Source organism: Gallinula chloropus, assembly GCF_964237585.1.
Source record: "Gallinula chloropus genome assembly, chromosome: Z".
NCBI lineage: Eukaryota > Metazoa > Chordata > Aves > Gruiformes > Rallidae > Gallinula > Gallinula chloropus.
Window position 1 is genome coordinate 46,251,345 of NC_140089.1, and position 14,875 is coordinate 46,266,219.

Below are 14,875 nucleotides of genomic sequence, written 5' to 3' on the forward strand. Positions count from 1 at the left end.
CAAGTATTTTTTATGTGATTTACTATTCCTTATTCACACTGTGGCAGTGAAACCCGTTGAGTGCTGTTTAATAGGCAGGGTAGAGAACAGCATCCCTCAGGACATGCCAGTTTGTAATTAGGAGGAACATTTGGGCTAGGAAATTGGTAATTATCCTCATATTCCCATCATTTAGCTGCAGAACTGAGCCACACATAACTGTTTTATGGTTCCAGAAGCCAGATCTATGCTATGTTTTATTACAGTGTGGGTAAACTCTGTACCAGCCCATACAGCTCCGGTAGGTCAGTTGACCAAGCCATGCACACTTATGCATGCCAGCACATCTGCATGGCTGATGTGCCATCTGAAGTACTATGTCCACATCTGGGACCCGCAATACAAGAAAGATGTAGAACTGTTGGAGAGGGTTCAGAGGAGGGCCACAAAGATGATTAGAGGCCTGGAGCACCTCCCCTACGAAGAGAGGCTGAGGGATGCTGGGCTTGTTCAGCCTGGAGAAGAGAAGGCTGCAGGGGGACCTCATTGCAGCCTTCCAGTACCTGGAAGGAGCATAGAAACAGAAGGTCAATCAACTTTTTAGAAGTGTAGACAATGGCAGGACAAGGAGGAATGGATTGAAGCTAAAAGAAGGAAGGTTTAGATTAAGTATTAGGGGGAAATTCTCTACAGAGAGAGTGGTAAGGTACTGGAACAGGCTGCCCAGAGAGGTGGTGGATCCTGGGGGGTGTCCAAGGCCAGATTGGATGGGGTCCTGGGCAACCTTGTGTAGATCCATGCCTGGAGGCTACCAGCCCTGCCTGTGATAGGGGGATTGGAACTCTATGATCCTTGGGGTTCTTTCCAACCCAGACCATTCTATAATTCTAGGACTCTATCCCTGTATAATTAAATTATCATTCCCACCTTAAATTATCAAGGCCCACCTTTAGATCTACATGCAACATACAAATGTGCTTTGATCCCACGTCTATTGTTTTGGTTGGGTTATACTCACCTTAGGAAGTGACTCAGCATATTATCAGCATCTTAGTAGATCACAGTGGTGGCTGCTGAGGTCCTCTACAAGAGACTAAACATGTCTCGAGGGTTTATGTCATAGTCAGTCTAATTTGGTTGGACAAATAGCCCCATTAATCAGGTGTCTCAAAACTGTCTGAAGAGATAGTTCTTGGCTCGAATCCTTAGAAGTCCTTCAGCATTGTGGTGGTTCAACCCCAAGCAGTGGCTGGACACCACACGCCACTCTCTTACTGCTGGAGGAGAAACAGACAGAGCCTCCATGGATTGGGGTAAGGACAGTTTGCTGACAAAATCACCATGAAAGTGGAACAATAACAGCCAATTAGACACACACCAGTGATAACAAAGAGTACCTTACCAACCCAACATAAGAGTGCTGCATAGCACAAGGTCTGATCTGACACCCCAGTACCTGCAGGTGTCCAGGAACACCCCTCCCCAACCAGCCCCTTTTATGGGGGAGTGATGTCAGGTGGAGTGGAAATGGCCTGGGCTAACTCAGCTTACCTGTGCTGGCTGCTTGAGGAGGTTGATTGGCCAGACCAGAATCAGGATAAATGGGCACTTTGAGCACGGCTTATGGTCTGCTTTAGTTTCGTCTGAAAGAAATCTGGTTTGCTTGTCTTAAATTTGGTCTGTTAACCAAATCAGTGTGTGGCAAGTGCAGACAATCAAGGGTTTTCTCTTAAAAACGTCTCTCCTGCTCTGAATTTAAGTGCTAATTCAAGTGTAGCAGCTGACAGGTGTTAAGTTGCTGCTTATTTAAACATCTATCTGTAACTGATTGTGTGAGTGATTCTGGATGGTGTCCGAATGAAGTCAGGCAGCAGCTCTATGTGGTTTATATTCACCCTTTTGGCTGTCTTGATTTGAGTCAGTGAGGCTTCCACAACTGGTCACATCACAGACAGAGTTTAAGAAGGCAATCTGCTGTTTCTCAAGCGTTAGTCACCAGTTCCCAGACCAGGAGCAGAGCTTCAGAATAACCATGTGAATGTGTAGTATGCGCTCACACTGCCATGCACATAAATTTGGTCATGTGAAGCGGATATTCTTCAGCTGACATCAGTATGCCAGCTTAAGTGTATTGCCTCATAGATATGATCCACACCGATTGCATCATATATCATATGGCTGAAGTCCCATGACCAAAGCTATTTGTCTCTGACCTATCCTGCATGGTTTTAGTTGCTCTTTATGGGCTCTGGCAAGTGCTGGACTGGCTTTTATGCAGATGTAAGACATGGTAACACCTTGCTAGTGCAGGCTGAGGGCAGTACTGATTACGCAGACTAACTGATAGTCAGTTAAAATTAGTTTTCCATTACTGAAATTATTAAACTCCAAGGAAAAAAAAATCAGGGTAATTAGTTTTTCTTTTCAAATAGCTAGTCCAACTTTCTTAATAAAGCAATCATAATCTAAATTTTAATTTAATTTTTTTTCTTTCATTGGAAAGGGGGAGGAAGTTGGGACAAAGGAAGAAAAATATGCTGTGTTCAGTTGAAGGGGCCTGCTCTCCCAATAGCATATGCTCAATGGATATCCTGTTTTCTCAATGGAGGCTGTGTATATGAATGAGACAGATGTTTTTTAATATAGCAATTCAACTTGAACTGACTTTTGTTTGCTTCCTTTTTTTAATGAAAGCCAGGTTTGACATTTTCAGGCATATCTGAAATGCCTACATTCAGGCTTGAATTTCACCGATTCAGTCACTGAAGTGAAAGGACAAAACACTATCCATCACCTTACTGTCTGCCTTCAGCTTTGCAATTTGCAAGCAGCATATCTGGCTACATCTGGATGCTAGACTTTATTATTTCCAGTACTCGACTGCTTTCTCAGTCTGGTTGTATGTGTAGTAGCAGCGAAAAATGGATGAACACCCACATTTGGAAACAGAAAGCGTCTGGAGGTGCCAGGATACTGCTGTCCTGTAAAATATGTGTTAGAATAGGTAAGCATGACTAATGTATATGCACTTGAGCAACTCACAAAGAGATGGTTTTGACTAAAAGTGCGAGGATTTTAGCCTTTTGCACTTGTGATGTATGCACTCAGCGCTGCAGTGGATGTATCAGAAACCCATTCACGACTGAAATGGGTTCCATGTACTTGTGAAGATAAACAATGCCCGCAGCACTCCTCTGGGGTGTAGTCAATATGCTGCTGCCTGCTTGCAGTAGAAGAGATTTCACACATCCCTTGACCTCCTCAGAGCTCCTGATTGAAAAGCAACCACTTGGGGACCTAAGGTGGTTTTCAGGTACTCCTTGGGGACTGCTCGAAACTGCTGTGTGTGGATTCCATCTACTTGTGTGGTGTTTCACCTGTGTCTCATATAACTTCATAAACAGTCATAAAAACGTTCCAAACAATTCAAAATGTTGACTTTAAATGTAAAAGAACAAAAAATGCTTACTGGGACAGCTTTTCTTGAATCTTCTTTTATCACATTTCCATGAAGTCAGGGCAAGCTGCACTGATGTGCATTGCAATACAAGAAAGGAGTGGTTACATTAGCAAGTCTAGTAGATCTGTCATTCAGAAGTGCAGAATCTGGCACTTCTCCATTTTAATAGACCTTGTCTATGTCCTTTATCTACCTCTACAGAACAGTGACCTACTATGCTTAAGGCGGAATGGCTTTCAACTAAAACAGACAGATTTAGATTAGAGATTAGGGAGACATTCTTCCTTGTGAGGGCAGTGAGGCCCTGGCACAGGTTGCCCAGAGAAGCTGTGGCTGCCCCCTCCCTGGCAGTGTTCAAGGCCAGGTTGGATGGGGCTTTGGGCAACCTGGGCTAGTGAAGGGTGGCTTACCAATGACAGAGGGGTTGGAAGTGGGTGCCTTCCAACCCAAACCACTCTGTGATTCTAGGATTATCTAAGTGGCAGCAGGATCAGATCCGGTTTGATTTTCTTCACCAGAGAGAATGCTTAACTTGGGTGGCAGCAAAAGAACTTCCTAGGCAGTAGTAGTAAATAAATGAACATTGAAGAAAGAGACCAGTCTGAGAAGGCAAAAGCAGCTACATCTTTATTATGTTTCAGCATTACTTTTCTAATTAGAAAAAACCAAACAGAAACACCCAAAAAACCACAGCACTGGAAACAACAATTTCTTTTCGGGTTGGGTTATATGAAAATAGACTGATTCTACACTCCTGTCAATTTACAATAAGCAAAGAACATTTTATAAGCTCTTAATTGTTTTATTTCTTCATGGAATAATAACATTTTTGTGGTAGTTTTTTTTCTATGGGAGAATGTAATTATATAAAAGTGGGAACATTCTGTAAAACTGTGTGTTTTGATTAAATGTTTAAAAAAGGATAAAAAAAGCATTTCTGTGAGGTCAACATTGATTAAATTTTGTTTTGTTTTGAAATTTATCAAATGTATTCCTATCTACTTCTTCATTGTAAACAAAGATGTAAGGTAAAATGCCTTCTGGCTCAATACTGCTAGAGAAAAATAGCTGTTTAGACTTACAAGTCTTCTCTTGGATATCAAAGAAATTAATTGAAGAGATAACAAGTAAATGTTTCCATCCAAGAGATATGGTATTTAGATACACAGACATACAGGATAAACAGAACAAACTATTATTATCTTGTATTTAGTTATTCCTCCCTGTATTTCACCTGACTTACATGAAGATGAAATGCAGCAAATGTTTGGATTAGCACACACCAGGTATGGCAAGTGATACTTTGCAAAGCATTCCTGTGCTGTTGTGATGAACTGATTCTCTGCCTTCTATTTCAAACCCTCTTGCATACTCACTTGCTCTGACATTTCTCAGACTGGTTCATAATAACCTCAGCAGTCTTTTTCTTACCCACCCCATGAAAGTAAAAAATCCTTTCCTCTGTTCATTTAATGATTAGGATCTGTAAATTTTATTATATGTTGATCAGAAAAGCTCTTTTTTTTTCCCCTGATTCCATTAAAGAATGTATTTCTCCTTCTGTCCAGCTGATCAGACTAATCCTTAACTCCCTTCACTGTGGCTCATCAAGACAGGCAGAACAGCTTGTATCTACATTAAGCCAGACTCTTTGAGCTCTGTAAATGGAAATGTGCAATTTTGTATGCAGCCATCTGAATGTATTATTCCTATTAAACAAGCAATCCTCTTTCCTGGAAATATGTTGTTGTCATTGGAAATGCAGAGATACAAAAGAAAGTCTTGCTGCATCTCAGTAATAATCTATCATGGAGAATTAAAGGTGTCTGCTTCTCATCTATCCCCTTGCAGTATTTTTTTTTTTTTTTTTGAGATTATGTACAGTGTCCTTATTCGTGCACTGAATTTATTAGTAGCTGTAGTGTGTAGTCTGGAAAAGGGCCAGATTCTGACCTTTTGCTGGTTCAGAAGTGTTTCTAGGTACATGCAGAAGGTCAGAGTCAGGCCCAAAGCTTTCTGTGTTTCCACAGTACATTTAAGCAACAGTTTTATCTGGCGATGGAAGAGTTTCAATGGATAGCAGCGTCATCTGTTCCTTCTGGGCTTTCTTGTGCGCCTGGACCTGCCTTGCTTGGCCTTCCAGCCGCAGAGTCCATTCTCGGCGGAGTCTGCAAATAGAGGACAAGAAGTTAGCAAGTACTGAGCCAAACCCTTCAAATATATTCAGGGCTTTTCGGCAGGGTTGAAGCTTTCCTCTCTTTCATCACTACAGCACTTGCCCCGTATTTATTTACCATCTCCACATCTCTGTAGCTTGCTAGATTGGGAATGCAGGGGAGAAAGGGATAGTGCTGATGCTATCAGTGGGTGACATTGCTGGATTCCTAATGAGTCAAACAACTGCTGTCAGTGTGAAGAGCTCTGCTTTTTCCTCTGGGGTATTCTCAAAGCCACATAGAAGTACTGTCTATCTGGTAAGGTCATTCAATGTGTAAATTCAAGAATACAGTTACACAGACACACATACACAAACTATTGCCCCCAGGTTTACTGTAAAATGCTGTGGAGAAGACCAAGACGAACTTTAAATATGTCCATTTGTATTTAAGCTGAAGAAAACAAAAAAACTGAAAAAAAAAGAGTAACCATCCTGTACCCAAAATGTCTGTGGGCCTTGTATGATGAATGAAAGGATTTGATGTCACATGTGAGAGGAGCCACATAGCTTCAAGACACAAGTATAGTACAGACAGAAGAGAAGATCACTAGGGACCACTGCAAGATATTGTTGGGCGGGTCATTTTCCAAAGGAAATGGTGTTATGAGACACCTGACCCAGCAATGCTGTAGGATTAGATATCATATGGTAATGCCAAATGCATGATGGAATATACAGGTTTTTATATTACATTTGGTGTGTTAAAAGAGAACAGCAGGCAATGATTTAATCTGGGAATAATTTGGCACTAGCTGTTTCACATGGATGCTTGTGTTACTTTGGTTTCTGAGTTTGATTTCAGTTTGTGTTTTAAACTTTTCTCATTTGGTCTTCACTATTCTCTTGTGCATATAGTTAAACCTCAAAAAAAAATCAGTGTAATTATTTAGTAAAAAATTGTCATTGAAATCACTGGTGTTTCTTGTCAACTGGTGTCCTAGCTGTCACCAAGAGAGCACTTGCCTATACTTAGTGCCATATAGTTCTCCCAGGTGCCACTTAACATGAAGTAGTGGACACGTAGATTCTGTAACAATGGTGTCTATTACCTGCTGAAAGGTGTTTTGTTGGGTTTTTTTCCAAATTAGAGAAGGCTTTGTGAACAATTTGGGCTTTGGTCAAGTGACCTTGAAAGAACTTGCTTGAATCTATTGCAGGTGTGAGCAGTCAGTTAAGACATGTTAAATATGTAATTTAAGGCCTATTCAAAGATCTTTTGCTGCTTTATTTTTTTTTTTTCCAGAGAACATCTTACAAAAGCAATTGCAATTCATTTGCAATGTCTTCTTGTGGCAGTTTTTTGTGAAGCTAGAGTGACAGATGAACACTTTCCAGGGTTTTACTATGCGTGTTTTCTCTCCAGAAACTCAGTGTTTGGGGTTCGGGAATATCATTTACCAGCCAGAGTAGGATAGTGGGAGCAGAGCTGTTTACATCAGACTCCGTTAGGACACAAGGCCTGGCTATATCTTGATTTTCTTCTCTTTAAAATGACAAGAGTAGTTTATTTCTTAGGCACTATGGTAAGAGTACTTGACAATTATTTTTTATAGAAGCGGTCTTCTACCAACACATTCCAATTTGTTGAAGTCAATTTATGTGAGTGTCCTAGTTTTAAGGAAAGATTATTCAGGAAAACCTTTGTCAACTTCAAGAGGAAAGCCCATCTGAAAACCATAAGTCACAGATATTTCTTATCCTCTTTCCCCATCCATTGATAGGGGACTGAAGGGGCTTCATTCAGTGTGTGGGAGACTGCGGTTCAAACTCCTGAGGTACAACAGGTTGAGCAAGTGTTTGAAGCAGCCTAACATGCTTGTGAGGAGTATCTGTACCACAGTCACAGCTCTTTCTAGGTGGTGCCAGTCGTTTATACTGTTTTGGAAAAAAAATAAATAATTGAATAACCTTATTTTTTATCTCTTGTATAGCAGGAATACTTCTGAAATGTGTTTAATGGGAATTCTTATTGTACCATTTCTACCTTTGGGTTTACATGATACAAAGGACTGTTAAACATAATAAAGATGGTATGGATTTTTTAATGCTACACATTAAATGTGTGGTTTGCCTGTCCCTTTAATATAATGCTATTTTATTTATTTGTGTAGCTGTACCAGTTCCAGGTAAAAATCCCGATATTTTCTGGCTGTCACAAGCCATAGTGCCAAGGTGCTTTATTTTTACATGGCTATACTCCAAAGCCTTTGAAGAATGCTCATGAGGTTTAGGGGTGAGGGTTGTCTGAGTTTCCATACAGAAGAGCCATGGAAATATGAGACAAGCAGCTGTGAGAGGAAAAGTGCCAAAGATCCAGAACACAATCTGTGCTATGAATAAAGCAGTACAATAACAGGTTACCTTATTTTAAAGCATGTGATGACATGCCATGCTGTCTTGTGCAAAAGAAAAAGTATCACTTACTTGTTCAGGGCACTTTTGCTTAACCTAGACTCTTCACCTTCTCGTTGCTTGGTTTGCTCTTGGATGACTTTTTCCCAGAAGTTCTTCAGCACTTCAGCATCATGGCCACCCATCTTGTGGCATCTAAAGTTGGTATGCTTGCTCATTTTCTGAAAAGCAATTTGGAGGTCAGAGCTGCCAGGAGCCTAAAGTGAGGTGGATACTGTGTTGCTTCTTTCTCATGAAGTGCTATTAAAATAAAGTATGTCACTTGAGAAGATTAGCTAATTGATGCTCACTCTGCCTTGAAGCAGTACTAGTTAAGTGGTGTACCTATATTCTTGTTATTGAGCAATGACTGAGTATGGCACAGTTCACTGAAATACTGCAAAGGCCTCAGCATGTACAAGATTTTTCCGTCCTAAGGAACCTGCTTTGGCAGGGGGATTGGACTCTATGATCTCTTGAGGTCCCTTCCAATCTCTACAATTCTGTGTTTCTGTCATTTTAAGTGGGTTTGGAAGAACTTGGGAAAAATACTTTCAAATATTGTGCCATGTGCCACTCATTCCAATTTCAGATGAGCTGTCATGAAGGGATTTCCCTTTTTCTACCTCCTGTAGCGGTAAAAGAGATCATAGGTGGTTGCTATCTAAGGGAAATACTTTGCTCTTAAATGATTCCTTTTACTACTCCAAATAATATCAAGCTCAAAATATGCAAGGGAATTATGAATCTAAAGTTGAAGCACTCAGAGTGCAAAGCCCTGGGGAGCTTGTTATGGCCTTGTTCTTTAATTTATCAAAATTCAGTCTTAAATACTGTTAAAAGTAGAGCTCATTAAAATATAGAGATGAGTTCTGATAAATGAGAAAAAGAACAGAAAGGAAGTGAATTTCCCATTCCTAATGCATAATATTCAACCATGGAGGGTTTTAAAATTCCCAACATGACTGAGCCATTTGCTGATATTACTAAATATGCATTGGTTATCAGATCTGAATGGTACTTTGAAAAGTTAATATCTGTTATTTATCCCCGGAGGAAATAATCAGAAAAAATTACATCATATACTATATTTGTTGCTGGCCAATTATGGCTTTTCTGTGATGTTAAATAAGGTGCCAACAATGTATTGCACTTCTACCCCAGCTGTGAATCAGGACTTCCTGCATCAGTGTATTCGACTAATGCCTCCAGAGCAAGGGGAAAGATGCAAGAAATTGAAAAAAACCCCAACAAACCCATGCTCCTGGGGTTTTTGTGACTAGACCAGCACATAATTTGAGGTTTCCTGTGAAATTCTTTAGCTTCCTTGTTTTCATCTATATTCTGCTGTCACTAAATACTTTTGCCTACTGTCCACTCTATAATGCTGGTGAATTGATATGTCATAGAGCCTGGGAGGCACTCATGAGTCTGCTTCATAGCCAGTGTCATACTTCATGAGTTATCCTTGATGCTAATGTAGGCCAATCAGAGGAAGTCTTTGATTTGTGCCATGCTGTAAGAGGAAGATCAAGACAAAGCAAAGGACAGTCAGACTTGTGTAGGGTCTTCCTATCAAATAATGTATTTTAAACTCCTGAAGTTTTAAAAGGGCATGTAAGTAAGAACTTGGTATCTTCCTAGTTTCAAAATTTTAGATTTAACATTATTTTCAGAAACCTGCTTTTCGAAAGAGCAATAATAAGAAAGAATTTTGCTAGACTGGACTAAAACACTTAAGAAAAATCCCTGCCACTTCAAGATGCATTCTTTTTCCACAGAGAAGTCTAGTTGCTTAAAAGCCAGGACCATCCAACAGGAGTAGTGTGAGCTGGTTAGTCAACGTAACATAGTCTCCTATGTGACTGAGTATCAGACATGCTTGAGTGGTTAGGATACCAGTCCTCTTCACAGCAAGGGTGGCAAGAGCTGCAATATCACCAAAACAAGTATGTTTTTCTCTGAGGAAAACTGCAGTTTCCTGGTGTTTCCTTTGGTGTGGACTGGGAATGCTGTAGATGTAGCACAGTGGGATAAAGCAGGAGTTGTTGCACCAGTGTGGGCACAGCACTTCTACTATCACCTTTTGCTAAATGTGCTTTGTTTGTTAATGATGGGATCTAAATGGGAATATGAATAGTCTTCAGATGATCTTTTGTCTTATTCTGAGGGACTAAAATAACAGTATTATTTAAGACTTCAGCTTGCAAAAAGGTATGCATGTCACAGACACAGTGGAACATACCCTACCTGTATCTTATTCTATATACTTTGAGTGGCGTTAGAATAAATGTTCTGGTAATAGCTTATTACTGTGATGGAATATGATCATTTCATCATTCCTAGACCAGCAAGTCACCTGGGTCTTTGCACCATTTAAAGGCTCTTCGATCAGTAGCAGCTGCCCACTTGACACTCTTCAGATAATTATCCTGTTGCCTCAGAAGCAAAGTGCAAGCTGCTGACAAACTGTCTGAGTAGTTTTGCCCTCCAAACCCTGTTATACTTTGCCTTACATAAGAGTCTGCCATAATACATTAACCTTTCATTAGAGATTAAGTTTTTGTTATTATTAAACTTCTAAACATCAAGTGGTATAAAGAGGGCATCTGTTTTTTATCTGAGGTATAAATTGATTAGATTTTTTGGGATGCATGATGAAGGTGTTAGCTGCCTTAAATTTTGGCTATTCCACTCAGAGGAACAAGATGTGGTCAGACAGGTAGGCAAAAGATGGAAATAACTTCTTCAAATGTTAGTCTGGTATGTCGGTGGGATGTTTTGCAAGTCAAGAACATTTGACTTGATAACAGTCCCTAGGAATGTCAATGGCAATATTTCTCATGGTATCACTGGGATCCTTGCTAAGACAGTCTTGATGTAAGACTTTTAAAGGTGGTGCTGTCTGGCATTATTAGCCAGCACTTCTCATGCTTTTTTTGAGCCTGGCATGACAACATCCATGTATAGAGATTAGAGTTCATGCATACTGTGTAATATGTTGCTTTTTTTTCCTAATGGAAATATTCTATTTAGGACCTTGGTGTAAATTTTCTGAGTAATTCCCCAGGGTTTTTTTCTTTGTATCAAACAAATTCTTTATTATGGTTCTAGTAAACATCTTTTTGCCGTTGCTGTTGAGTGATTTTGAGCTTTCTTCAGCAAGCTTGTTCTTGATTCCTTCATTCAGGTACCTCAGGGTTCAGAAACTAGCAGGACTATGAAATTTCCTGTGTAAGAAACATGCTTTCTTAGACTCACTCTACTAGTTTTTGCCTGTGTGGAAAATGAGCAAAGAAAAGACGTTCTTCAGCATCTTTTCATTTAAGAAAGCCAGGTATCATTCTAGAGAAATTAAGGAAAGTTGAGAAGGTGTCTCTCTGGCTGCTAATGGAAGGTTGATTTAACATGTTTTTCCACTAATATGAAAAAAAAATAAGGTACAACAAGAATTCAACACGTTTAAAATGATTCATTCAGAAGAGTTGAATCAGTGTAAGTATTGTTTACGGACTGAAAAATTGTCATGAAACTTTCTGCAATCCATGTCCTATGAAGGACTATAAAATGTCTGTAACACTGGTGCAAGGCAGAATCTCTTATCAAATCTTCAGCTAAGATGGTTGTGGAGGTACTATTTTTGTATGGATTGTGCAGACCTTCCTGTCCATTTGAAGTATAGTTGGCTGCATTTCTTAGGAGCCAAGCTGATAAAACATTTAAATAAAGGTAAAACTAGGTCTTGGCTAACATGGCTTATGTATTTGACAGCTCCAAAAATCAAGTGTCAGAAATATGTATATGTGCATACAAAAGTGGTTTTTTACAACATCTGTCATTTGTGGGAATTAAGTCATGGTTTAATAAATTATTAGAGAATGTCCACAAGAAGAAATAATAGTAAATAATATTAAGGGCATTGTAAATAGAAAAATCTGGTACATTTATAATCAAACATAATTCATGTAGTCATGTATCAACCTGTAGACAGCCAAACACTCATGATACACAGATATCATCTGCATACAATACATTGGTTTAAACTCTTTGAGCTGCTGTCCCAAGGCATGTTTAAAGGATGCTCAAAGTGTGAATGATGAGAAGTTTTTCCTCAACAGATCTCTCCTGTGCAAGGGAGAATAAATTTTGCTTCTAGATGGAAGTTATTATATGCACAACTTTTGTTCACTGCCACAAAATTAATGCAGAAACAGCCAGTGGTACAACCTTCCGTCTTTTAATCTGGTCTGCAGGCTGAATGCGCTTTGAAAATGTGTTAAATTAGTATGTTTCCAAATGCTCTGGTCTTAGACCATTCCTGGTCTGCACATTTTGAATTATTGTAATCTCAGACAGCCTCCACTGAGGTACAAAGAGGAGTTTGAACAAATATTTAATGCAAGGAATTTCTCTTCTGCAGGCTTTCTCTTCTACTTTGTACTCTTGCTGGAGAAACCTTTGGAGTCAGAAATGGCTCAATGTTTTGAACAAAAGTGCTGTTTTTCATAAACTTTATCTTAAATAAACAAGCCAAGGAAGAAAATCTTGTCTGAAACTTCAGGAAGCATTTTTTTATGCTTTTTCTGTATTTCTATTTAATACATATCTTGGGCCAGCCAATATCGTAAAAATTCAGTATTTTCCATAGAGAAATAATACTCATGCATACAATTAGATTGTCTGAAAATACTTTACTTTTTAATGGGAAGTATTTTAATGAATTCAGTAAAGCTGTTACCAGACATATTTTGAAAAAAGAGCAAAATTAATTTTTAATCTAAATTATGTATAATAAAAAATTCATTTGGCTAATAAAAAGAAACCAAACTAATGGGTTTTTTACTTACTGGGAAATATTTTAACCAGCAAGAGAAAATAATGTTTGAACATTTCTAAATTCTATTTCCAAAATATTTGCTGAAAGAACAAGACCTTTAATGGAAATGTTTATTGTTTTATATATAAAAAATGTTTCCTAAAAGGTGGAGATATGGCTAATTTTAACAGTTTCAATGAATTTGAGGTTCATCCAATTTTAATATTGAACACAAGCATGTTTCTGAAAGAATTTCTACAGTCACTTCAGAGTTTTTGAAGATCATTGTAAACAATGGCAACACTATCTATGACTTCAGCTGGACTTGGTCCCTTGGGTCATATCATGACCATGAGCTATTATATCTTTCTCAGGCCACTAATTAGTCTTCTATTCCTTTTGCCCTTCACCAGGGTTTGTTTACCTAAGCACAGAAAGTTTTCCAGCATTACAGAATTTTCATAGTAGAGTATGGAGCTTTTTTTTTTTTTAAAAGAAAAAAGTTTATGTTCTAAGAAATATTAAATTGTAGTTATAGAAAGCGTTAGGATTAATACCACCTTACATGTCCATTTTATGGTGTTTTTCATTTCAGCTGAAGTACATATAACGCAGAAGTTCTAGTAATACCAATACATAGGAACAAATAACAGGTCAATAATTGAAGCTAAGATTAGAGTAAAACAGAACAGAGGCAGGATACCTCTGATATTTTGTAAATCAGACAGGACCGGGTTGTATTTCAATGAACTATACCATAATATACTAGAATACAAGGTCATGGAGGGAAGAAGAAAGCATATTCATATTCACACAATTTAACAAAAGATAAAATAAATGTATATGCAGGTATGTCTAGGTGCATTTAATAATCAAGACAGGAATAGAAAATCTTATTTTGGCCAAAATACAAGAATATAAATGCTTACTTTGATTGTATAGTGGCTTCCTCTTCTGTCAAAGTATGGATTTCTTGAGTGTTTACTGTATAGTGTCAGTTTTACCTCTGGGTTCCCCTTTTCAAGAGGACACCAACTGCCAGGAATAACTGATGAAATCTTTTCATCCGTCACTCATTTTTATTTGGGAGTGATGACATCTGTTATTATGAATTAGTTTGATGGCAGGGGGGGAAAAAAACCCAAACCCACAGTCTCATTTTATGAAGTCTGAAACACACTGTGCAGAATGACCAGACAGTTACAGGGCACAAACTCTGAATGCCACATTTGATCTGTGCTCTAATTTTTGGCAGGTGCTGCTGATGTCATAACTTGGCTCTGGTGAAACAGTTATTCTTTGACAAGTGCAGATCATGGGAACAGAATTTCCATACAACTTGCAAGAACTGAGTTCCGTCCACTCCAAGAAAATGGATAGATCTGAAGAGAACACGTTGAATAATGCACCTTGTCTCAGGATTGTGCTACTGAGTGCCTGACAGATAAACAGATTTCTTTTTCACCCCTTTTGAAGTGTTGGTCTGTAAGAGCACCTGGTAGGGTACATGACAGGATTCCAGCTAATCTGTTAATATGCTGAATAGCGCAGGAATCTGAACTCAGTCAGCTGTGAGTTGGAATTGTAGCGTATATTATTTGCTACAGAATTTAGCACTTCCACTTCTCAGACAGATTCTTCTTCCTTCCACTGGTACCAGTGGGTGAACAGAAAAGCACAGGGAAGTAAGGTGCTACTTGCTCTGACAAAGGGACAGAAGACTTGTGAGGGACCTCCTGCTCTCAACTGTTGCTGGTGACCTGACTGCATAACCCCTCTGATAATTTGGCAAGTTCCATCTTGAAATGAGTTGTTTCTACTCCATGTATTTGCAGTGAAAGGTTGCTCCAGCTCATTTCTGTGAAAAGTTTTCTTCTGATTTACAACCTGGATTTATTCAAGAGACAAGTTACCCTCCCCTTAGCTCCATGGTATGTACAGCAGAAATAACCTCCCCTCTCCCTCCTTGTTTTGAAGATAAATCAGTAGAGGTCTTTGGACTCATCATACT

The 14,875-nt window shown here is 38.9% G+C and overlaps 1 protein-coding gene across 1 annotated transcript; it reads right to left on the minus strand.

Moving 5' to 3' along the window:
* Nucleotides 1–5,347: 5,347 nt before the first annotated feature.
* On the minus strand, nt 5,348–13,831 carry LOC311203859 (protein FAM240C-like). Its single transcript, XM_084278630.1, has 3 exons — nt 13,794–13,831; nt 8,082–8,230; nt 5,348–5,607 (listed from the first exon to the last, which is right to left on the minus strand). Exons 2-3 carry the CDS (start codon nt 8,225–8,227, stop codon nt 5,475–5,477), a joined length of 279 nt encoding a protein of 92 aa, XP_084134756.1. The 5' UTR covers nt 8,228–8,230; nt 13,794–13,831; the 3' UTR covers nt 5,348–5,474.
* Between the last annotated feature and the right edge of the window lie 1,044 nt (nt 13,832–14,875).

Bases quoted from the DNA above. Each gene is read 5' to 3' on its own strand.
- LOC311203859 (XM_084278630.1), bottom strand. From the start codon at position 8,227: ATGAGCAAGCATACCAACTTTAGATGCCACAAGATGGGTGGCCATGAT. The intron at 5,608-8,081 runs GTAAGTGATACT...CTCTATTTGCAG, and splicing joins AGCAAAAGTGCCCTGAACAA to ACTCCGCCGAGAATGGACTC.